The sequence below is a fragment of the Parambassis ranga genome, chromosome 21 (assembly GCF_900634625.1).
Source record: "Parambassis ranga chromosome 21, fParRan2.1, whole genome shotgun sequence".
Classification (NCBI taxonomy): domain Eukaryota; kingdom Metazoa; phylum Chordata; class Actinopteri; family Ambassidae; genus Parambassis; species Parambassis ranga.
Window position 1 is genome coordinate 19,108,510 of NC_041041.1, and position 25,323 is coordinate 19,133,832.

Genomic DNA, 25,323 nt, shown 5'->3' on the forward strand with positions numbered 1-25,323 from the left:
AAAGTAACAACAGCAGACAGTTAGCTTTAAATATAGGGGAAAACAAATATACGGTAATTCCTATATGCGCATGTTAAAACAAAATGTGTCTTGAAACAACGTTATTTTCACGGCAACATCATCTTGTGTTTTTTTATGTAGTTTCCTTAAGTGTTTTTTTTCTTCTTCTTCTGGCCTTTTCCATACATTTCTTAACCAATTACTGCCACCAGCTGTTGGTTAGTGGAACAGCATGAAGCTAGTGCAACTAGCAACTGTGTGCATTTTTTAATCCATGCAAGTAAGCTTCTGAAAACTTTTCAATGGTGCTCCACGTTTTTTAGTGGACAAAATTGCGAATTTAGGCTAAAATATTATATATAGCTTGATATCTGCAGTAGGACAAATGGTTGATGTATGTGAAACTGACTCCTAATGGGACTTGCATGTAAACATAACCGTATTTCTTCTCTTTTTCTTCTTCTTCTCTCATTTTAAAGTGTGTGTGTCTGTTTGTGTGTGTGTGTGTAGATGTGTGTTTCCTTCTGTTCAACAGTCTCTCCAGCAGCACTGGCCCTCCTCGATGGCTGTCCTCCGATACAGCGTATACTGTAGTTAGCTTTAAGGCTCGATAGTGTGTCCAAAAAAAGTCGACGGTACGATTTTCTTTCTCCTCCTTTAGTCCCTCTGTCTTCTTCCATGTTTGAGGGGTTTTAAAAGTGGGGGTAAGATTAAGAGTGGTGGATAAAGCTTGGATGATTCATCACTCTTAGTCCACCCCTTCCCTCCAGCAACACTTGTTCAGCTCTTTGGCAATCCATAGGTTGCAATAAAAACAATCACTGACATTTTTTTTCACACAGTGTCTGTCCATCATTTTGGGCATCATACAGTCTGAAAAGCAAAAAAAAAGCAAAAACAAAAAGAAAAATATATATTTATATATATATACCAAAAACAAACTCTAGAATACTGAATCTAAAGCACGACTCCATGACAGCATGTTTGATAAAACCTCTTATTCTCTGTCTTACTTTACCTTTCCTCTACTCCTTACAAAGACCGATTAATCTGTAATGGATAAAAATGTGCCAAAACAGAAAAAGACTGAAGAACAGTTAAGACCAATGGAGTCCAACACAATGCTAAATAAAAGTCTAAAAAAAAAATGGCATTAAGAGCTCTACAGGGCGGCTACGAACTGAAGCTGGCTTTTCTTTACCTTTTTTTTTTCTCCAAACAGACACAAGTCTAAAACAGAACAAAAACAGTCACCATTACTCTGCTATGCCACTGGTTTCACAAAGCGCAGACCGAGGGCAGACAAAGGAGCGAGCGAGCGCCATACAGCAGGCTAATGGACGTTTAAAACTCACAGAACTCATATCTAAAACTCCCAGAAACAAACAAAAAAAAGAGAAAATGTCCTTTTTCATCCTCTTTTCCTTCTTTACCATTAAAAATCTAGATTCATTTGATTTGTATGGTTTGATATCTTTTTTTTTGTCTTCTTTGAGTGGGGTGGGGGTGGGGTTAGGCATTCACTTGATATGTGTTGATTTCAGTCTAAGTGCCCAGCCATCAAATGGTCCACTGGCGCTGAATCCAAACAGTCTGAAGTATTTTCATTTCTTTTGATCTGGACACATTCAAATTTCACGTTGATGAGGACAGATCTCATTCCTTCACACTGTGACCGTGCTGTCATTTGTCGTCCAAATGTCCAGATTGTCACGGGTGCTTTAAGTCCATCTCCTCCTTTACTTCATTCCAGTGGCTGGTGGGTTATATTCTATGGTAGATCTGTCATTCATATTCATTTATTCATTCCTTCATTCATTCACAGGCTTTTAGAATCAAGCAGGCTCTCTCCTGCAGGCAGAGGAGAAATGGGACTGTAGTTAGAGGAGACAGGGGATAGATGTCCCCCAAAGTTTAGGCCTCGTAGCACGTAGGGGGGAGATCAAGATCACAAGTTCCCACTGGCACACAAACATGTGGGGAATCTCTGTTGTTACCCCGTTAGACATCAGAGCAAGGGAGTAGTAGGGCATTAGGTACAGATAGTGCTTCTTTTTCATGTTGTCTTTGTCCAAACTGAGAACACACTTACTTTAGCAGGGCTCTCATCTTTCCCTGTCATTCTCCATAGTTTGTGTTTAACTCATGCCTCTGAGCAGCATCTCTGCTGGTTTATCTTCACTTTATGCTTGATCCCATCGTACAGCTCAAAGTTGTAGTTCTCTAGAGTTGTGGAGGAGCGCGAGGAGAGCCCGCTGTAGGAGCATGTGCAGTACAGGAGCAATCCGGCGCAAACTGCTCCCAGAAGGACACCTAACGAGCTCATCACAATGATGGTGAGGAGGATAGGGTCCAGGGTGTACAGCCAGGCATTGTCCTTGTCTTTTTCTGACACCAGGGTGACGGACGGTGGGTCCATGTCTGAGGAGGACGGGGTAGAGAAGGAGGATGGCCACCCTGGGAACAGATAATCTAAAGAGAAAGTAGGAAAAATGTCGATATCATTCTAAAGTCACAGATTCACACAACTGGCACTACAGACTGATTACAACCAGTGTTTACAATGCTAGGTGGTATTATGAATAATAATAATAGTGCATTTTCTTTCAGATTTTGAGTATAAATTAATCATAATGGACATTAAATCTATATATGTAGTTGAGTTGTGCATGGCTGCAATACACAGATTAAAAAAACAATCCATTATAAAGAATTTGAAACTGAGGTATATTCCTTTACGGTAACAAGACACAATTTCATGTAGTAACAGTGAATGACTGTGGTGAATTAATGGTGACTTTATGACTATTTAAAGAGTCATAAAGTCACTTAAATAGGGATGTAATGTAATTCACACAATCAGACAGTAAATAACATCAGCCGTCTCTTGGTTATTATTGATTTAGATAAGAACTTTGGAAGCATAATGAAATTAATTACACAAAAGGTACTTTCCGGTGTGTCTAGCTGGTGTTGAAGTGTGTGCATCTACTTAGTAAGGCAATCACGCTAATCTATGTAGTGAATGTATACACATGAACAAGACAATCTGCAATTAAGTCCTGCTTTTAGAGTGTTTTATGGTAGAACACTCTGAAACAGGAACACAAGCTGACACACACACACACACACACAGGAATGCTGTAAACAGACTTGTTTAGTGAGGTAAAGGCTGAGTAGTCGTCTTGTATCTGTCAAGAGGGCTGGAAGAAACAAGGAACAGTGGGCAAAGAGACACAGACACACAGACACACACACACACACACACACACACACACACAGACAGACACACACACACATAAACTATGATTATTACAGACAGATGTTTTTCTAGGTGCCCAGAAGGAAGCTGTCTGTCTCAGTTTGTCTGCCCTGAAACATGAAAGAGGAGGAGGGAAAACACACCACCTACACACACACACACAGACACACACTTTTGAGTGCTCATCAGACTCTTCTCCACTCTCTTTCTCACACACACATGCACACAAGAGATTGTCTGCCATTGTTGCCACAGGCTTCTGTTTCTCATGGAATCACAAGTTAAATGAGGAGCCATAGGCATGCCTCTCTTTTCACCAGCCTTTGGGTGAGACTTGTAAAACAGCTAGTATAGTTGTAGGAGGGGAGGAGAGGAGAGGAGAGGAGAGGAGAGGAGAGGAGAGGAGAGGAGAGGAGAGGAGGACTCACCTTCATTGATGGGTGGCTTGTGGTTAAAAACAGGATCTTTCCCAAAATCTATCGGCCTGGGATCTGTTAAAAAACACACACACAGAAAGAATAACAGCATTAATCTAAGCCATCCAGTCAAGAGTCCATATCATGTTGTGATAGCATCACTCCATCTCTTATGTTGTCAGCACACAGCTACATTTGTAGATGGAAATCAAACAGCACAGTGAGTGAGCTTGTTTAAATTCTCTGAAGAGATCAGAGAAAGAAAATCTCCAATAAACCCTTTTTTCTGTCTCTCTCCTGTGCTCAGTCTATGGAAGGAAAATAACATCCAGTGTTACTAAAACTTTTCACCCAGACTACCTGCATAAAGCCAGCAAGTTCCATTATGTGATAAGCATCGATGCTCTTTTCTTTTATTTGCTTAGAAATGAAAAGAGAGTCAAGAGATCGAGGGGATGAGGGGATGAGTGGAAAGATCGGAGAGAGAGAGAGTGGAAACTGTGAGGGGAGGGAAAAAAAGACATACAAAGCTGTTTCATAGAAAAATATTACTTTTATTACCTTCACATTCACCACAATCTTTTTTCATTTTATTCCAAGACCATGAAAATCAACAAGCTAAAATACCACTTTAAATTTCTGAGGCAGGCCGGAGTGCAAGGCTTTGAAGGGTTTGGAAGCTCCACACGGCTTCGGTTTAGATTTATTCAAGGAAATTGACATTACAGTGCTCAGGAAAAAAAGAGCAATATCTGTGCAGCTGATAAGCATTTATTGCTGAGGCAAAAGAACAAAAAAAACATATTATAAAGTGAAACCCTAAATGATATTCAGAAGATAAGAAGTGAGAAATTAATTTAGTAAATACGAGGAAAAAAGTCTAATTTCCTCTGTTAGATAAGCTCATAAGACAAATATGGCACTTTCAGATTACAGCTTCTCTAAAACACCTCTACTGGAAGTGTAATATTTTTGAATGACACTTATAAATTAAACATGAACTGATTTAAGAAATCAAGAAATTCCATATTTAATTGTATCACTTGACTTAAAACCCAATTACAGTAGAGAATTTAAGTTAAAAAATGACTGAACAAATCCTATACCTAATACTGTATATTGACTCTAGCTGTTGAGAGTGTCTTAATCTAGTTATTTGACTGTATCTGTGTCTGCATCGGTTCCGTATGTCATAGATCAATATATAATGTTCTCAGAGTGCAAGACGGTGAACGCCAAAAAGACAATTTCTTCACGGAGTCAAAGAAAGTGCACAGAGTAATATAACGGGGATGAATGTTTTAGCAGTTTACCGCCTCAAGGCTGGTTTTTTATTCACTTGGAGTGATTGATTCTAGTCACAGCTTGATTTAAAAGTCACTCAGGCTCATCCCTCAACGAGGTCGTGTTTCCCAATAATCGTCTTTGCTGCTTCCAACAGATTTATATCGAGAACAAATTTTGGATTAATAAAGAAGTCAAAGAAAGCCATAGCTATGTCATTAATTCATTTGATAAAAAGGGGGGGATTCGCCAAGTTTTTTCAAAAGCTCAACATGTGGTTGTAATTAAATGTGTGTTTTCACATCACCTATATAAAAAACATTAAAGAGATGCGAACAAAGGAGTGAAATACAGGCAAAGACAGACTTAAAGCATGCAAGCTTGGAAAACTCCTACGTCCTGCAGGTTGTGACCATGAGATGAGATAATGAAATAACTCTCTCTCCGTAACTCTTTTGTAACTCTCTTTTGCCATTCTAAGCATTTTGAATCTGGTCTTGCATTAAAATGTGTAATAGGTACATTAGGCCTTTAAAATCTGTTAGTCTGTTAGTCTCATTTTTATGGTTAAAGCACACCTGTCCAGACCAAAACCCCTAAATCTGAATTGTCTATGATTCTCATTCTTTTAAGACTACAGGTTCCAACAATGCTTCTCTCAAGATCTGAGCCTTTATTGTGAAACTTGTGGTTTGGTGCTGAGGACCAAATTACGAACTGTCCTATAAGACTAGATGAAGTCACAATACATACTGTATGTGAAGTCACCAGTGTGTAGTAATATACACACGTGCAGCATCCAGGCTTAATGGGTTAATATGGGACTAAGTGTCTTCTGACTGTGTAACTGTACCATCTCACAGCAGGTTCTAAATTCAATCACTGCAGGTCTTGACAAAACATTAAATCACTTAGAGAGACACAAGCACAAGAATAAGGCAGGGAAAAAAAAAGTGTTGGTGCTCGGACACTGTTTGGATGTTTAACACTTTCTAATGATCCTGGCTTAACAACCCTCAGGCTAGGATCCCAGAGTAGAATCATCACATGGATCTGAGAAGAGATTAAAACTCCCTGTAGCCCCATTTTATCTCTCCTCTCCAATTAGTAAAGAGAAAAATAAAGAGGTCTTTTTTTCAGGCACATACAAGGATGGCTCTTTGGCATCAGTTACTGATCCAGTGAGGGGCCCAGAACCTGTTAGAGATGCTTGTACTGATAATATTTCTCCAGGAAACAAGATGAGGAGAAGGAAAGAGAGGGGAAGAAAAAAAAAAACAGATATTGCCCGAGGGCTAGAAATGCTTACCGCAGGGTTTTATGAATGTAATCAGCTCCATTAACTAATTAGAAATATTAAAGGGCTTCAAAGTAGTCTGTGATGGAGAAGGGAGCGGGAAGTGAGGGGAGGAGGGTGATTTAAAAGCACTGCATGAACTAATGCCAGAAGGTTTTCCAAATCTTGCAAAAAGTTTGATAGAAAGAGAGAGAGAGAGCGAGAGGATGAAAGAGAAAAGTGCACGAGTAGCACAACATAAATACAGTCATATATCAGTTCTCTATTTGAATTCGGACCCACATTGATTGGGTTATGGCACGGGGCTGCTCGAATGAGTCATATAATGTGTAAATCATACACAAGTCGATTGAAACGCGAGGGAGAGAGGGAGCTAGGGAGGCGGAAAATGGAAATGCAAGCACAAAAAAACTAAAATACTTGTTGACTAAAGCACAAAACGGCATTATATAAGACACAGTGTGATGAAATAAGTCGATACGGGGAATATCTGCGGTGCCAAAAACAATGTATTTTAAAAGCTTGGTGGAAATCTGGAGGTCTGTTCAATGGAGTGTGTGCAGCTCATATAATGTGTGTGTGTCACACTGTCACAGAAAGAGAAGAGGAACAAAAAGAAACTTCTTTCATCTGCTTTTGTGTTTGAAACAACCTGCCCTCCTTCTTCAATTCTCTCCCTCCTTCAATCCAAACCCCTACCTGCCTCCCTGTTAGCCTTCCCTCTTAGAGTAAAAGAAAAATCTATCTTTAGAAAGTATAGAGAGACTTTTTTTTCTTCTTACTTCTTTCATCTCCCTCCATCTCTCGGTGCATTCTTTGGAGAAAAAGGGTGCTCACTTAATGGGCCCTTCTCCTCTGAGAGATTTTTCTCCCCTCCATTTCTACCTCTCATTTTTTTTCCCTCTCCTGTGTTTCTTTACAGGGAGGATTTGCGATGGAGGGAAGGCAGTAGAATAGGGAACAAGCGGTGTTTGATAAAAAAAAAAAGGAGGCTGGGGGATTTGGGCATGAACAAAATGATGCAGGGAGGGAGGCAGGGGGAGGGTATAGTAGCAGCACACAACACAATATGGTGAGTCCACTCACTGTGTTACACATCCACCTTTTCAAGTGTGGATGTGAATAATTTTCACAAAAAACATATAGTTATACTTGAGTTAAGCCCCCTCTAATCTCTAATGAAGTATGAGGCACAAACATATACTGTTTCAACATCAGGGGCGTCAAATAAAAGTCATTATTAAGATCATTTCAGTGAACAAAATCAACATACTGTAATTGTTGCCTTATTATATCAATAGTCAGCAAGTATAAAAAAACAAACAATAATTGTATGTCTACTACACCTGAACCACATGTAGGCCTACTTAGGTGAGCAGGACTTTTAAAAAGATTCACAGTAAATGCTTAAAGCAATATTAAGAAGAAAAGTGCTCATCTTACTCAACGCTGCAAAATAATGTGTAACAACCCATCACAAAGCATCATGTTACACCTGCTGAGTAAATAAAAAAAGTCACACAAAGTTTAACACTATCAACACAGCAAGAGATGCCAATACATATAAATCTGAATGGGTGATTTAAGAACAATGAAGACAGTGAAATCAGTCCAATAACCAGTGAATTTGGATTTTCCAAATAAAAGGCATCACTAGTAAGATGATCATTGTCACAGCATGTTTGGTCTCATCTGTTCAAAGGAAACAAAACTGTTTTAAATTTAAATGTGTGACTATTTCTCAGGCCGATGTGTTAAAATAAGACTATAAACTATAGACAAGACAGAAAGCATACTGTGTACTTCCACCTTCAGATGCTTAATGCACGATTGTATTGTTTCATTCACCCAGTCACATGTATGCATTAACATTAACAGACACAGGCATTTGGATTATCAATAAGATCCAGGCAACAAACTGCATCCATTCGACACAGAGGCACTACCTCGTTCTGGAGGTGAAGAGGTAATAGTTTTTAAAAAAGGCATATCCAGGATGTAATGAAAAAAAAAAAACAATGCACTCAAGGTAATGTGAGAAAGTCTCAGAAGTGTCCGTGCATAATCATATACTGGTGTGTATCTATAATCTGAGCCTTTGTGTTTTGATGCGATGAAAGCCGTCTCACTTTTCCCTTTATTTCCTGTTATTAATCTGTCTCTGTCCACTCTCAGTCTCTCAAAGGCATGTGGATAAATAAACTGCAGCTTCATTCAGTCTCAAAGAAAATAGCCATCACTCCCAACGCTGCACACAAACTCAGTGTCTTCACCTGTGTGTAAATCCCTTCTCTGTCAAGACAGGGTATTTGAAAGCAGGCAGTGTCCAAGCTGCAGATCAGAGCAGAACAGACATATCCTGCTCTGACATTTAATAGAACAGGGTTTGTTACAACACTGGCATTGTATACTGCATAGCTTGTCCACAGCTTTGTTCACCATAAACACATTCTTGAGGCTGGGGGTGGCAGAATACTCTTAAGAACAGTGAAAACATTGAGCCATAGTTGTTGTTGTTGTTGCTGTAAGGCTCTTTCCAGCCATCAGAAATCAGAGACTGAAGTTGTTTCATCTGCAGAGCTCTCTTCAGTGAGGGATCACGTCAGGCCAACAAGCTTAGTGTGCACCGATCAGTTAATTAGATCAGTCATCAGCAACAGGAACCGTGTAGAATCTCAGTGAAAAGCGGTGATTATGCTGAATACTGCTTTTGCTCATTCATCTCAGAGAGCTTCCACGCCCATTGATCACAGATACGTGAACAAAGCACTGTAATAAACTTGTACCATTTACATGAGTCCAGTCATTTTAGCACCGGGAGTCAAAGCCATCCTCTTTCTCCAGTGTTATGGTGAGCATGGGTTCAAGGCTGGGCCCAGTACCTGGGTACAGGTGGTTTTGGTTAGGGCTGTGTATCAGATTACAGCTGAGGTTTTGGTTCTGGTAACCCTGCAGATATGGTTGTTGGGTGTTGTGGTACATCACTGAATGATGATGGCTACCGCTGGTCTTCTTTGGCGCCCAGTGGTACCGATGGCAGCACAGTATCACCACCACGGTTACAGTAATCAGCAGCAAGAGGGCACCGCCTCCGGCCAACACATAGTACCAGTAGGCGGGAATCGGCTGCACCACCACTGTGTCTACAGTAGGCTCCATTCCAGATATGGCACCCCCTGGAGGGCAGGAGGACACATTACTGGTTTGCTCAGTAGACGAGCGAGGCAGGCATGCAGACTGCACAGGTGATTGTCTAACTGACGGTTCACTAAACCCCTGTCACAGTGTGACAAATCATGCCAGGTCTGTCAAGCTTTGAGGGCTAATGTGTGTGTAATAAGGCTGTTATTAAACATTCTCTATTGGATCAAATTTAATGCTTCAATATGACATGTAAACATAAACAAATATTTGGCCCTGCAATGACAATAAGTTGTTTTGTAGGCATTTTAAATGTCCCTTTTCCTGGAAAACACTTAAAAAATTGTTAATGACTGCATAACTTTCCATCAGATGAAGCAATACTGTATCTAAAAGTTATATGTCTCCCAATTACAAATTCAAATTCTGCCAGTTGCCAGCTACTGTTATGACAAAAACACTGGCATAGCTAATGTAGAATGATGGGTGATGCCTCAGAGCTCACCAATAAACAGATATTTAAACATATATATGTATGTATATATATATATATATATATATATATATATATATATATATATATATATATATATATATATACACATTTTAATGGACTTTTAATGGAGGTAACATTAGCTTAATTAGCTGTCTGGGTACGGTCTTTAGAGTACTAGTCAGGTGTCAAGGACCTATTGTTAATAAAACTCTAATACATTAACAAAGATGGTACTTTCACTGCATACATGATGTGTGATAGAAAGCTTGACAGGCCTAGCATCAGTAACTAAGTGGGGGTCACAGCAAATGGTCAGTTACTAGAGAAGTATGCTAAAATTTACTGTGCTCTGCAGATACTAAATTATATGTAGGATCAAGCAACAAGAGATGATCAGTTTCTCAGATTTGCATGAAGTGCATAATATTATTTACCTATTTTATTATTTCACTCAGCGTTTTTTGATTGAGGCAAACATCACAAGCATTAGCTGCACACTGACACGGCTCATGCCATGCGTTCAAATTCCATCAGAAAATGCAAAGCCTGGATTATGCAGTGACTGGCTGACTTGGACAAAGCGTTGGGTAGTGTTAAGTGATTGTTTGGTATACGATACAGCTTTTTGTAAAAAAAAAAAAACAGGCAAGGAGATCACACTGAAGTCGAGTGGAGAGAGAGGCGAGGAGCAAAAGAGAAAAATTACAGGTAGGAAAGGGATAAGAAAGAAGGCATTATTAGAGAAAAGAATGGAGTGAAATTGAGAGGGAGGAAAAAGTGAGAGGGTGGGGAAGTGAAGGAAGGAGAGAGAGAGAGAGAGAGAGAGAGAGAGAGAGAGAGAGAGCTAATCCTGCCATGATATCTTTAATCCTGCATTAAAGGGTTTGTCTGAAACTTCAATACTCTGTCAACTCACTGTGAAAGAAACCCGCTGAGAGAGGCAGTGGAAGAGAGAAAGAGAGAGAGAAAGAAAGTGAAGGTGAAAAAAGTAAGAAAGAACGAACGTGAGCTAGAAAGAAAGGATCAAGGAATGAAAGAACAGAGCCTGGCAGGAGAAAACTAGCAAGAGATGAGACAGAAAGAAAGAAGACGGAGAGGTACAGGATACAGAACCTCAAGGAAACCAGTGAGCTTAAATTAGTCTTTTTAAAGTTCAGACATACTCTTTAAGGGGTTTAAAATTGGCTTTGATTGTAAAGCTGTGCTCTAAGCAGCCTGCACAGAGAGCCATTCCCACTGGTGGATTAAGAGACAGATAATTTCCACGGCTGAAAAAATTGACCATTACTTTGCTTTTTGGAGAGGAAAGGAAAGAAAAAACAGGAGGGGAGATGGTTTCTCAAGAGCGCTGTTCCTCAAGCTACAAACAGGTTTTCAAGGAAATTTGGTTGCTACGGCTTGTGAATGTATCTATTTACTATTAAGCCAGCTTTCTTACTTTACACATCAAACAATCTTTCCTAGTATATCGGTGAGAAATTCATCTTTAACTTAAGCATAACACATGTTCTTATCTGCTATGTCCTCACACATTAAGGCAACAAAATAAAATGTTTAAGACTTTGGCTAAACAGGCTTTTTTCCTATCAACAACAAGATTGTTCCTCCATTTGAAACCATGGTAACCGCACTCAGGCCTCAAAAAGAACATTTACATGCACAAATCACCACAAGTGCATGGCTATATAAACACCTGCAGTTTCAATCGCCTTCAAAAAATCAACCACTGCTGCTGTTATTCTAGTGAGGATGGCCTGCCCATTGTGTGTGTGTGTGTGTGCCGTGTCTTTCCATAAGAAATCATACAAAAGTAAATGTAAAATGTGTGTCTTAAACACAATCTGTTCTACAACAATAAAGTTACTTGACAAATTCCTGAATTTATTAAGGTCACAAACCGGTCAATTTCTCACACCAACACACGCTGAGGTATTTCAAACATATGCAGCACTTCTTGAGAAAGGTTCAGCTACGTCCATTCACCCAAACGGAAACACTAGCGGTCATAGATCACTTTTTAACAGGCTTCCCAAAGGAGAAATGTAATCCTTCTTCTGAGTTTCAGCCTCAAGAAAACATGCTGTATGTCAGAACCAACACTGCAGTCCTGCTGGGAGTCATATGAGAGCTGTTCCGAATTCAACAACAGCAAGGATTAGGTCAAATACCTGGGGCCTGAGTCTGATGACTTGGGTTTTCAGAGTTTCGGCTCTTAGCTTTTACTATTTTTGGAATGGTATTTATGTTTTTATTGAACTGGGTGGGAGAACAAAAGTAAGTGCGGCTCAAGTGTCTGACAGAATCCGAAGAATGTTTTTGATCTATTCACATGCTAGGAGCACATGTACAAATACGCATGGACACACACACACAGACGTGACTTTAAATGAGTTTAAATGTGCCTTATTACGCATTCTATTTCATTCATCAGAAGTTATTATTGTGTCTCAGCTTCAAAAAGTGTCTTCGCATATATGCACTTTACCACTGGACACAAATTAGTACATATTTACAGTGTGTATTCTAATTAAAAGCAAGGTCAGTAATTCTGTTATCATTCAGAATCCCAACCCCTCCACTATGGGAGCACTTGAACCTTGAACTCTTGAATGAAAGTCTGCCACATCCTCCGCCACCATCCTCAAACTGCCTCCATCGGCAGTCCCAATGGGACCGAAAAAGTCAGAGTAAGGTTGCTTGAGCAAGCAATATGAGCAATATGATCATATGTTCTGTGGTTTGGACTGTACAGAGAGCTCATTTTTTAATACCATTACTTCAATCAATGTCTATATCCAGACTCATCTCTTCACCAGTATTTGTATTTTGTGGGATTCTAAACAATAGCACGCACACAGCCAGCAGTTTATAGGTCCCATCCCAGACTTTGAAAACAAGAGATCCAGTAGCATAATCTCCCTAAGCCCCCTTTTTTATCTTCTTTCAGACCAGACTATTTGAGGATAAAAGAGAAAAGGAGAAAGGGGAAGTTGGACAGTGACCAGTTCTCCATTTTATGCCAGTGGGATCAGCGGGCAAGAATGAGAGAAGAAGAAGAAGAAGAGAGGATAAAAAGGGTAAGATGAGAGTAGCTAAGATAAAAAAATAAATCAACTCTTTGTAGACTGTCTGTGAAGTGATGGACACACAGACACAAAGACAGATCTGCTTAAAAAAATCACTGATGACCTGAGAAAAAGAGCTGATGCACTGATTCACCTCTGACCTCGTGTCATCTGATAAGTCATTTACCATACAAGCATGACACCCATAATCACATCATCACTGCGCATACTGTGAAATACAAGGCACTAACAACTGTATACCAGCAGCATGGTGCACTACACACCAGTAAATAAATACCCTAGTAGTTTTTTTTTTTTTTTCTGGTTTTTTTTTTTACCAAACTACATAACCAAGAGTCAGTCCAGCATGCAGGAGTCATGCTGGAACAATGCAGTGGATCCATCTCATTATGTTGCAATGCTGTAACTGTAGGTAGATCCATAAAATGCTCTCAAAAAAGTGACCACAATCTAAACCCCGTTTAGATTTGTGTGGAAATTCTCTTATAGCTTCTGTCTGCTATGATATACAGTATGCATAGAATGGGACTGCATGGTAACATGTCTTATGCACTAAGGAGGGTCAGTGCAGTGCTGCAAGCTGAGCTTAGCAACAAGCAGGAAGCACAGGTATGTTGGCACAGAAAGTACAAATGCACAGGTACAAGAAGAATGAACTTACTGGTGATGCCAGGAGTTAAGGCAGGGAAAGGTTCTGGAAAAGAGAAATAAAATGTTATAAGGGATGGATTAAAGTGAACTGTGACAGTGAGCAGAGTGGATATTTGGACTTTTCCTTTTCCTTCAAAGACCTGCACTGAATCATTAGTAGATATATTCATTCTAAATATATCATCTTTAATCAGTCTCAGTGTGATTATATGTTTGGAAAACACGCACAACACTGTAGTCTTTGTGCAGGCGCTCTTTTTTTCCACTCCCTTTTCAGAAATCAATAGAGAGATTTGTCGGGTTCAGAGATAGTTTAAGAGTCTAAAGGCCCATAACTCTTCCAGGAAGGCTGTTATTTTTACACAATTGAGAGAAAATAAAGAGGGCAAGACAAGAGGGAGGGAAGACGGGAAGTTTCTCATTGCTTTGTCATTCCGTCTCTGCCTTTCTTGTGCTTGCCCCTTTATTTTGTTGTTTTTCTATCTATATTTTCTTTCTCTTCTTTCTTTTTTTTTATACACACTGTTAATGGCAGTGAGAAAAAGAAGAAAAGAAGGTGGAAAATGAGGTGAGGAGGGCGAGGGACCGGGTGAAGGCAGGCAGAAATGGAGGAATGGGAAGGAACGGTGGAGGTAAGAAGTTAAAGGGTCATGAGAACACGGACAGAAATTTACTTCTGTTTATTATTTGCCGGAGGATGTGACATCTGTTATGAAAGCGAGAAAACGCTTCTCACAGAGGAAGATGCAATATAGAAAAAATAGATAAATAAAAAAATAAATAAATAAATCAGGCTTGTGGGAAAAATAAAGGTAATATGAGCCTTGGATTGCTCCACGTACAAATTTGCATCGTCAGGAACAACAACGCTAATGTTACAAGTTCTCTCGAGCATTTTAATCACAACTACATGTTGCTCTTTTTTTTGGAATGACGCAGTACAGACACATTATTTTTGTTGCTTTATGCCTGAGACTGAATGGAAGAGGATGATGGAAACAGAATGAAAAGGATGAAGAAACAGAGGGATGAGGAGACTGAAGGAGAGGAAGACATAATGAAAGATAGACCACAATCTCTGCCTAAAGGCCATTTATAGCCTACTTTCTATATATTTTCTATAAACACAAAAGAAGATTTTTTTGTCCACTCTCTGCTCAGAACAGAATACAGGTTGTGGTATAAAGGAGAGGGATAGGCTAGCAGCATATTAATAGCTGTGTAAAGACACAGACTTGACTGTGGGACTTACGTGTGCACTGCTCCAGCTCAACACTGTCACTCATGTGGATGTTGTCTATTCTAATGTGGCCTCTTGTTGGGTGATCGAAGAAGCCCTCAAACACCACCTATACCACAGAGAGACACATTGATTAGACTCATTCTTTAGAGCTCACTGATAGATGAAGATTTTGTAGTAGCACTCTTACCTGATACTCTTTGGGACTTTGTGGCAGGATGGTGCGTCCCTCTCTCCAATGAGCCCCCTGGTCTCCTTTCAGTACCCACAGCAGGGTCTCTTCCTGCTCGCTGTCTCTCAGCAGGACCCTCAGGCTCCCCTGTGCTTCTCCCTGGAGCTGATAGTTGAACAGAAGGCAGAGAGGTCCTTGTTCTGGCCCCACCTCAGGACTCAGCAGCCTGGCCCTCTTGCGCTGGGTGTGGGCCCCTGCATCCAAGTGGAGATAGTTCCCTGAAATATCTGTCAGGAAGGAAGAGAAGGAAGGCGGCGTTACATTATTGTTACTGCAAACTCTCCTATATAAATCACACTAATGAGTGATGAATTAGCTCGAAGCTGACGCTGCACTGGGGAGGCAACTATGGCACCACATAAAGTATATGAAGTTTTCCCTGTGCACTGTGTTCATTGTACGGGCTCCTTTTAATGTATACTATGACAGAGCTGTGCTGTAATGCTCCCTGGTGTGGTTGTTTAATATGTACGGCATTACCACTATTATTCTGTGGTATGAGGCTTAACTACAAATGAGACTTCCATTTCATCATGACCGCTAATGACTACGGATACAAATGAACACACAGATGCATACACACACGCACCGCTGTGCTAAACAGCCCTGCCTCGAATTTGCTACTTAGTCAGCACAGCCATCATAGCCAGAGTGACATTGTGTGTATTTGCCTGTACAGCATGTGCTTCTTCAACTTTTTTTAAAAAAACTAATTCACTTCCTTTCTGTCCTGTTTTTTTTTTTTTTTGCTGAAAATGGATAGAAAGATGAGAGAGAGAGAAGCGGGTGAAGGAACAGCAGTGCTGTGGTGTTTCCTATAGTCATTAGTTTGCTGCTGTGTTGGGCTGTTTGTCTAGTATGGCCAGAGAGTGAAAGCTTCGCTGGAGCTACAAATAGTCTTTTTATTGACAGAGACACACCGAAGAAAGATAGAGAAGAAGAAGAACATGAAGAGAACATCATGAAGAGAACATCTATCTATCTATCTATCTATCTATCTATCTATCTATCTATCTATCTATCTATCTATCTATCTATCTATCTATCTATCTATCTATCTATCTATCTATCTATCTATCTATCTATCTATCTATCTATCTATCTATCCCACCCTCTCTCAGCTAAGACAGGAAGAAAAACAGATTTTTGCAGCCACACACATCATGCTTAATGAATAATGGATTCGGGTTGAGGTAACTCAATACTTTACTCGGAGGCAATGAAAAGAAGGGGGACCTAAATTACCGTCGCTCATTAAATACAGTTAGAGAAAAGTTGCTGTGTTTTTCTGTCGTTCCACGTTTGATCTTGGCGAATGTACAAAAGGAGTGAATTAATCAACAACTCTCCACGGGAGGGATAGGCAGGGATGGAGAATTGGCTTTGAGGGAAGAAGAGAGGGAATTACGTACGTATATGTGTGTATGTTTGTGTGAGTGTGTGTGTGTGTGTTTCGTTGTCTGTTTAGTGCTGGTTCAATTTGGGGTGTTTTTGTTTATATCCATGTGTGTCTGTGAGTTCATCTGTCAGTCAATCTGTCAGTGTTTTCCACACAAGAAAAACAAAAAGGAGAAAGAAAGAAAAAGAAGACGAACTCGAAGAAAAAGAAAACAAGCCTTCAGAGTCTAACCTCTCGGCCACAGCTCCCCTCTCGGCACGGTGAAGGATTTTTGTCTTGCCTTATCTAAGATCAAACGAATAACTTATGAGCTCTGTTTGGGTCGGATTTTCCTCTTTTTAAAGCCCTAAAAGGGCTTTTAATGACAAGGGCTGGGGATTGGATTTGCATAGGGAGACAGCTTCCAGACAGGGTGCCACGCTAATGTTGCTGTAGAACAAGACTTAATGTCATGTTGCTGTCTTACATTGAGACAGGGATGCTGCTAAGTCAATTACACATACTCAAGGGCGCGTATATACAAGTTGTGTGCGCGAACTTGTTTGCAGGCAGACACACACACACGGCAGCACAGTGAGATGCAGAGCTTCACCTTATGTCACGGCCCTGTCTGCTGTTGAAGGAGCTGCTCAGTCAACCATAAACTGGATGGGTTTAACAGATACAAAGAAAACCTTGCTGCATGGCAAGGTCATAAGAGCGTGTGTCTGTGTGTGTGTGTGGGAAACACACACTTTGAGTGTTTAATACATAGACAGTCCCACCTTGAGCTGTGGTGTGTGAGTGTGTGTTAGTGTGAAGCCTCCGGGAGAGCTAGAGAGCAAAGGCAGCATTTCTGTCAAAGCCATCATCTGACTTATCTGACCGCCCTGGGCAAAGTGTGCGCACCTTATGGGTGTGTATGTACAGTAAGTATGTGTGTGTGTGTGTGTGTGTATACGTAGAGCAGAGAGCGAATGTGAGTGTGTGATTGATAAAACAGTCTTAGGTTATCCTCCTGCTCTCTTATTAAAGACGGACAGATGTGGAAAAAGGGAAGTACTACTGAAGGGAATGAGAGAGGTCAGTGAGGAGAGAAAGAGGCGATCAGTGTGATGGAGTGAGAGTGCTAGAGGTGGAAAGTTATGGGAGAATGCAGAAATTATATAAAGTAGAATGAGTTCAAAAAGAGGTAAATGACTTACAGAGCTTGGACGGAATGAGAGAAGCATGGTGAGGATTTTAAGACAGATTTAAAGGGACAGGAGCCTAAACAAGGAGGTTACAGTAAGATAATTGTACCATTATCCAATCAAATTTTTGGCTAAGTTGTTGGATAGGACAGCCAGGCCTGAAGACCACAGCAACATGTGTTGGTGTAGAAAGTGTTAATGGTATTTGACGGTAGGCACCAAAATAATGATCATAGGCACACAACCCACAGCGCTATTGACTGTAGCTGAAGCTGTGAGGCCAGCTAATTATCTCTGCGGTGGTAGCCGCTTAAGAGGATGTCCATCCTGCTTCATGACGAAGCTTAGTTTATCATTATCTGCAATGTGGATGAGAGGAGAGTTCACACTTGTCGGCTTGTTCACCTGATGTTTGATAAATTGCCATTAAACACATTGTATTCCCAATTCTTACATTTTGGCATCGCTGATGTTCTTTTGGCTCTCTTCCCTTGGCCTATGAAAATTTGTAAGGACAGCGAGGTTAAGACACTGTTCCCTGTTCTTTCTTTTTCTTTTTGTAAGTGTGTGTGTGGTTAGATTTTGGCTAAGCTGAATCTCCAGCTTTGATGCTCACTGAATTATACAATATACAACGACATTCTAAGACTAAGAAGAGAGAGGTGCGGGCTGAGTCTAATTAAAAGAGACAAAGTAGAAAAGAACAACTAAAAGAGACAATAAAGTCCCAAACTAGGGTAAGGAAAGTGAAACTGTTAAACCTAACATTTTTTCTAAAAACCTCCAATTAAGACGTAGAACACACTCTCAGCAGATCAGAGTGAAATCCTTGCATCATTGTTGCTGTCAGTGGTTCCTCTCAGCACTTGGATGCATAATATTCCACCACAGGACAATTCTGCTTTGCTCCTAATTAGCTGAAGAAGACTTTTGTGCTGAGGAAGGTCAAACCGTTCAAAACATGACGATGCTTTTTTCTTTGCTGTGTTTGAAAAATGAGAAATATCTTGAAATGAGGAATACCGATGTTTCTAATAGGAACATGTGGATGTGTTTTAGAGCGTTTAATAAGAAGAGGAGACCTATCCTTGTTTGCTAATTTTGTACAGTGTGGCTGTGTGCGTCAAAGCTGCAACTATCAATCATTGCTCTCTTACTGGTACATTTTAACAGCAGCTTTCTTCACATGACGCTCATTTGTCATGGAGGCTGTGAGTGATGTATGCCTATAATTACTGGTTACCAGACCATATTGTCTTAAATATAATGTTTTATTAATGGAAAATTGTGCTTGAAAAGTGTGGGCTAAATTAAACATTTGCTAAGCTGGAGCTTCTTCAGATTTTTTTTTCATATATTGTGCATATACTTTTGTCTCACAGAGGTGAATCTGATGACTGAAATATGATGGATAACCATTTACGGTGGCAAAATAATAAGATAATCTGTAAAGTTCTGTAGCCGTGAAATACCCCTGTCAAAGAACGTCATAAAGTGGCGGTTAAAATATTGTATAATCAGGGTTCTTTTACACTTGGGCAAACACAGCATATACTGTGTAATTGAAATCAGTGGAAACTGTTTATGTGGATCAAAAGGCTGTATCCTTTCTATACAGATTTGCTCATTGTTAAAGTGGTCTGATTATGGTGTTCTTCTGGGGTCTTTTTTTATACATGACAATATGTGGAGGGAAAAACCTTTGCCCGGCAGCAGCCTGCACAAGAAATTCTTTTAGTTACCTACGTCACACACTGTGTTTTCACCTATTCTTTATTTATTATTTATAGTATCTATTTGTACTCACTCTCTGATCCCAGTGCCAGGTCCTGCCTCGTCCCATGTGCACCATGCCCGGTTGAACTGCTGCTGGCCGTGTGCAGGGACCAGCTCACGCCCGACTGAGGGTCAGCTGACCACCCGCACAAGCTCTGCTCAAAGTCGCACACAGCCGACAGGGATGGAGTGGTGGCTGTGAGTCAGAAGAGAAAGCAACACAACGTGAATTATTTTGTTGTGACTTGAAAAAAATAAAACTTATTTTTTTTTAACTTGTGGAGTGCTTTAAGAATTGTATGCAATTTAAACTGTCGTCTTCTCTGTTTCCTTTCATAAGACTTGATGCTATAATAGCTGGCTCATCTTTATTGTGATGGTACTGTTAGACACATCCCCATTGTGTTTAGATGTTTTTGCAATTACGATCACGTTAAAAGACATCTCAAATGATCATGGTGAATACAGTAATGAGCATAAAAGCAAAGAAAGCGATTGTGTCGAGATAGAGATTTTGAAGAAGACCAAATAAAAGAAAACAAAGAATAAACTGGTAACATTTGCTTTAAACTCACTGTATTCAGTTAAGCACCAACAAAACATGCTTAAACTGTACAGACCCCAGTGAGGCTACTTGTCAGACAGGCACTGACCTATAACTGTGAAATCATATTCCCAATGTGTGTGTGTGTGTGTAAAGAGGCAAGATCCTCTGGCTGTGAGAGCTTATTTTCGCTCAAACAGAGCTTCCCGTGAGACTCCTGAATCTAACAGACTTCAAAGCCCAGAGGCCCCATGGTGCACAGTGACATCATGAGTTTGACCTTAAGAGCGTGAGTGTGTGCGTAAGTGTGTGTGGATGAGAGACAGGCTCAGAAATAAATGCATGTGAGCCCAAGAAATCTGCATATGTACGAATGGGGAAAAGTGTGTGAAGCCCGTCAGTCCTGTTTGCAAACATGTGATTGGTTGAAAATGTGAGGTGAGGCAGCATTGTTGTTTTTTGGTGTGTTTTTTTGAGAGGAGGAGGAGGAGGGGGAGGAGGAGCAGGTTGGTGGTCGCTGTGGAAACATGTGCAGTACAGTGATGTCAAAATCTACATGAGTACTGTGGATACAGTTGAAATGGTAACCTACCAGATCTCATTGCAGGTGTTGTTGGTTCCACTCTGGGTGTGGTGGGGGTCATTGTGTCAGGAACAGTGGTGGTCTCTGTCAACAGAAGAACAGAACATAATGTGTAACTTTCCACCACACTCAACTGCTAAGTTGATTTAACACAGCACTAACCAATCTCATCTCTCCTTTTTAAATATTCTGCTTCACTGCACAGTAGAATATTTTAATGGTGCAGCTGTGATGTTTGAGGAAAGCCAAGATTTACTCATAATGCAAACTAACGACACATGTTTATACAATCTTCACTGCTGTTTTCCAGGACTGTTTGTGTAACAGCTGAAGTTTTTCGTCATCCCGGCAGTGACAGAGCGAGCTGAGGCGGTGAGCTGGCACTCAGCTGAGGACCACGGTTTATCCACTGCAAGTTGGCATGCACACACACACACACACACACACAATGCTCTGATGATAGATGCTGCACTCAAACTGACCTTGGAGCTGAGCAGCATGCAACCAGTATTACGATAGATCAAACAGAGGCACACGTACATACACAGTTTGGACACGGCAGCATTGGGGTATGTCAATGTAACCCCAAGACCTTCTGGTCTTGATAAGCACCTTTCTACTGTTGGTTAAGATTCCTGAATGCTGCATCATCTCTCTCTCTCACACACACACACATTGGTGAAAGAGTTTGTCTATATGTTGACGTAAGGGAACAGAAAATTGTCTGGCTTGCGTGGCACAAGGCTGACACCACAAACCCCTCTCACCAAATGACTTTCTGAAGCTACTCCTGCTATGCAGCCCTCCTCCCATCTTTCTGCCTTTCCCTCTGTCATTTGTCACAATAAATCTGACCAGATTCATCTCATGCTTTGGAAAACCACCATCAACACTACCAGAAAAAGCTCCTCCTAAACACACACACACACTTATAAACACACACGAGGCAGAGAGGGAGAGAGTCAATCTCTCTCCCTCTCTGCCTTTCTAAGCATACGAGTGAAATCCTATCTGGTGTTGTTTTTGTTTTACCACAACCGCAATTTTCTTTTTCATAACTCTCTCTCTCTCGCTCTCTCTCTCTCTCTGTCATCTAGCCCTGAGGTATATTTTGATTTCCAGTCGCCCCTTACTTTTGTCTGCCCGCAGTTCTTTCTTGTGTCTCGTCCTACAATCTTTCTCTGCCTTCCCAACCCTTTTTTCAATGCTCCTTTCAGTCCCATAACTCTGTCTTGTGTTATTTTATGTAGATTCTAACCAGCAGCTCAGTAAATCTGAGACCACTGTCGATTTACTGCTTTTGTAGCTGTTCTAGAAGTTTCCATGACTCACATGGTGATTTCCATCTCTGTCTCTGTGTCTTGTTTAACACTTAGAGTTACCCTTTGGTAATAGCTTTGTGTGTATGTAACTTTATTGAGCTGTTTACACAGTCCACTCACAGTCAAAGTATGCTGGATTATTATGTAAGCCCAAACACTCATATCACACACACACACACAGAATTAGATATTAACATTGGATAAGCTGCTCCCAGCTGCTGACATTAAGCTGTTTTAATTTGGTGCCCTTTACTGCTGTAATTAGCCCCCCATATGGAGGGGAGAGAGGGAGGACAGGAGATGAGAGAGAGAGAGAGAGAGAGAGAGTCATGAAGGAGGGAACATAACCCTTTCCACCTCACACTGCCATTTTCCTAATTAGTGACCACACACAGCTCCTGTCAGCCTCCGATTTCGGACTCCACCTCCTCCTCCACCTGTCTAATCCAATTTTGCTCTCTGCCTGTCTGTCCTCCCCTCTCCTCTACTTTGTCAATCCTCTTCTTTATCACCCCCACCCCTCCCATTTCTATCCAACAGAGCCCTCCCTGTAGCAACTTTAAAGGTCAGTAAAATCATTTAAATAAGTTCCTTTAATTATAATTTGCTGCATTTTTATATTTGTCTTCTGCTTTTGCAGGACTTTTTCCCCCTCTTACTTGAGAATGCAAGGCAACAGAGTGTTTAGTCACTTTGAAGATAACTCAGCCATGTTTTAAACATGAGGATTCAAGCAGGGATGTACAAAAAAAACAATCCTTACATCTCTCTGCAGATGGGTCATCCTGAACACCACTGAGTGACTCAAACCTTGCAATGTTTCTCCGACTCGATCTGCTTCGCATACATACACACACGGGCACACTTTTTTTAAACAGAAAAACAGAAGGTGTCATCGGCCCGAGGGCTCATTGTAAAAGCTGCTGACTGAGCAAGGCAAGGCAGAAACAGAGAGAGAGAGACGAAAACTGTTCAATTATGGAAAGAGCTCTGGGTATAAATCCACCTCTGTCAGCCTAAATAATGACTACTGACACAGTATGTGAGTGCATGAGTGTGTGTGTGTCTGGGAAAGAGAGGATGTCGTTGCTACTCAATTATTGGTGACATGGTGAGTGTGTATGCGTATGTGTGTTGGGGGGGGGGGGGGGGTAGTTTCCTTTACATAATGACTGACTGACAGTCTGAAAGGCATGCCCTCCTTACAACACAGATCTTTAATGGCACTTAGAAGAATGGCTAACCTGTCTGCTTTGGGCATGCACTCAGTCAGTGTAAGCAGAATTTGTATCACCATATTCTATAGGGTGAACACATGTATTAGTGTGTAGCAAGAGTCACTTGCCATTCCAATATAGTAAGCATTATGTACAGCACCGTTATCAGCACTGCTAAAAAGCAGAAAATCATTCTAGCTTGAAAAAGTAGGACTTTAAAAAATGAGTGGATAATGTGTTTTTTTTTGGATGAAGATGACCAGCAATCTGAATGCCATATCACAAATTGCAGGTTTGATTTGTCGGTAGCTAACGTGGCTACAATAATCATGAGACTTTCTTCTGTAGATGAGTGGTTGGAAAAATGAGTTTTTTACAGCAGGAAATTATTTCCAGATTAAAAGCCTAATTAGCTCACTGTACAGCAAGCTACCAATCATATCAGTTTTTATGGGAAGAGCTACTGGATCATGTTTTTTTCTCTTTTTTTTTAATGAAGGTTTCTGTAACCCATTAAAATGTATTGAAAACCAAGCACATGACTGCGGTTAAAAAGCCACCAGCTCTAAGTGTGGCTAAGCAGACTTGTGAGTCGTGAGCTCAGACACTGCAAGCGAAGACGCTCTTTATGTCAGAAAACTACTGTCTGTAAATTGCTCATTAGCCCATTGTGCAACAAAGCACCACAAGGTATGTGATTGTAATTGTAGCCTTAAGAGTCAAGCACGACAACAACCGAGATCATAAAAAGAAAGGAAGCTGCTGGCAATGAATGGCTAACTACATCACTGAGCCACAGTCAGCTACAAAGGAAATGAGTTTTAAGTGTGGCAAACACTATTAAGCTAAGTATGCCATTAAGATCTGTGGAGAAAAGAAGGACAGCTTTCTACCTCACAGAGCATTAATATGTTAACAGGGATAGAGGTTTAACTACACGCAAGGACCAATCAGTGCTTAAAATGCAGGTACAGTACATTGATTGGTTCTACTTTCAAGATAAAATCTGCATATTTTGTGGTGCGTCACTGCATATACCACTCACTGTGGATGGATAGATGGATATCTGGGCAACACTGTGAGCCGAACCTAAATATTTATATTGGAAAATCACAAGACTTTTTTTTTCTTTTCTTTGCACCGAGACACATCTAAACACTCAGGCACCCACAGTGAACCTGAGCCCAAGACTAAGTGCTTCCATGTGTGATGTCTCAAGGAGGGGATGGGGGGGGGGGGGTAAACTTGACTGTCCTGGAAGTAAACAGAACACTGTTGTATATGGTTTAACACCGTGCGATCACTTAGTGCTGAAATGTCTTCGTGGGCAGCAAACACAGCCCTTTGTCTTTGCTGGAGACACTGAAATGTGTCAAAATCAGATGTTATTTTTACACAATACACAATTTTTGGGGATATATTATTATATTACAGTTTTTATAAAAATAAGTGTTGCTTTAAAAACAAGTGACTTATATTTTATAAGTATAGATGCAGGTGGAGTGCAGTATAGAATCCATATGTGTAATGAATTCAGGAGGGAAGGGGAAGGTGCTGGATAGACCGTGAGTGGCTGTGGGAGTGGAGGTGGTGGAGATGAAAGAGGGGTGGGGGCATGCTTTAGGAGCCTTGGCAGGAGACGTAGTGAGTTCAGCAGAAGCCACAAACATTTGCAGACTCAACCTTTCTCTCCAAGTTTTTTTTTTCCTCCCATTCCTACTTTGGACTTACTAAAAGGACTTTGAAACATTGAAGTTAAATAATAACTGATGGGAATTTATTACCGTGTATAGAATTTGCTCACTCTTTGAAACCTATTATTAATGCCTAATTCCAGAATGAAAGGATGATCTATGTAATGTTAATAATGCAATGCTTCTTATATATGGCATACTGTAAATAATCTGCATGCTGGCTGTCATTATTTGCAGCTATAATGTCATAATTTACTTGAGTTTAATATGTTGGAGGTGAAGCAGAGAAGACACATGAGTGGGTGTAAATAAGGACACATCCCACTGATCACATGAAAGTGTCTGAACTGGAGCCACGGCTCACATGTGAAAGTGATCAGCAATGTTGGACCTGCTCTCTCTCTCTCACACACACACAAACACACACAACCTCACACACAAGGACACACTTGGCTAAACATTTGGCTGGAAACCTGGAACACCTCTAGAATGTTCAAGAACAAGAACGATC

The 25,323-nt window shown here is 40.6% G+C and overlaps 1 protein-coding gene across 3 annotated transcripts in view; it reads right to left on the reverse strand.

The window, feature by feature from the left end:
* Nucleotides 1-1,407: 1,407 nt before the first annotated feature.
* The window catches only part of LOC114425995 (neuropilin-2-like), a 73,497-nt gene continuing 49,581 nt past the window's right edge, over nt 1,408-25,323 (reverse strand). Inside the window, exons 12-18 of one of the 3 annotated variants that reach the window (XM_028393057.1) lie at nt 20,589-20,663; nt 19,484-19,648; nt 15,064-15,332; nt 14,886-14,982; nt 13,644-13,676; nt 3,691-3,753; nt 1,408-2,472 (exon numbers count right to left, since the gene is read on the reverse strand). In XM_028393057.1, coding sequence (XP_028248858.1) covers nt 2,144-2,472; nt 3,691-3,753; nt 13,644-13,676; nt 14,886-14,982; nt 15,064-15,332; nt 19,484-19,648; nt 20,589-20,663 — 1,031 coding nt within the window. In that variant the 3' untranslated portion in view covers nt 1,408-2,143. Of the gene's footprint in view, nt 2,473-3,690; nt 3,754-4,211; nt 9,436-13,643; nt 13,677-14,885; nt 14,983-15,063; nt 15,333-19,483; nt 19,649-20,588; nt 20,664-25,323 lie in introns of those variants that run through there. The other 2 variants (XM_028393059.1, XM_028393058.1) reach the window with 2 other exon arrangements.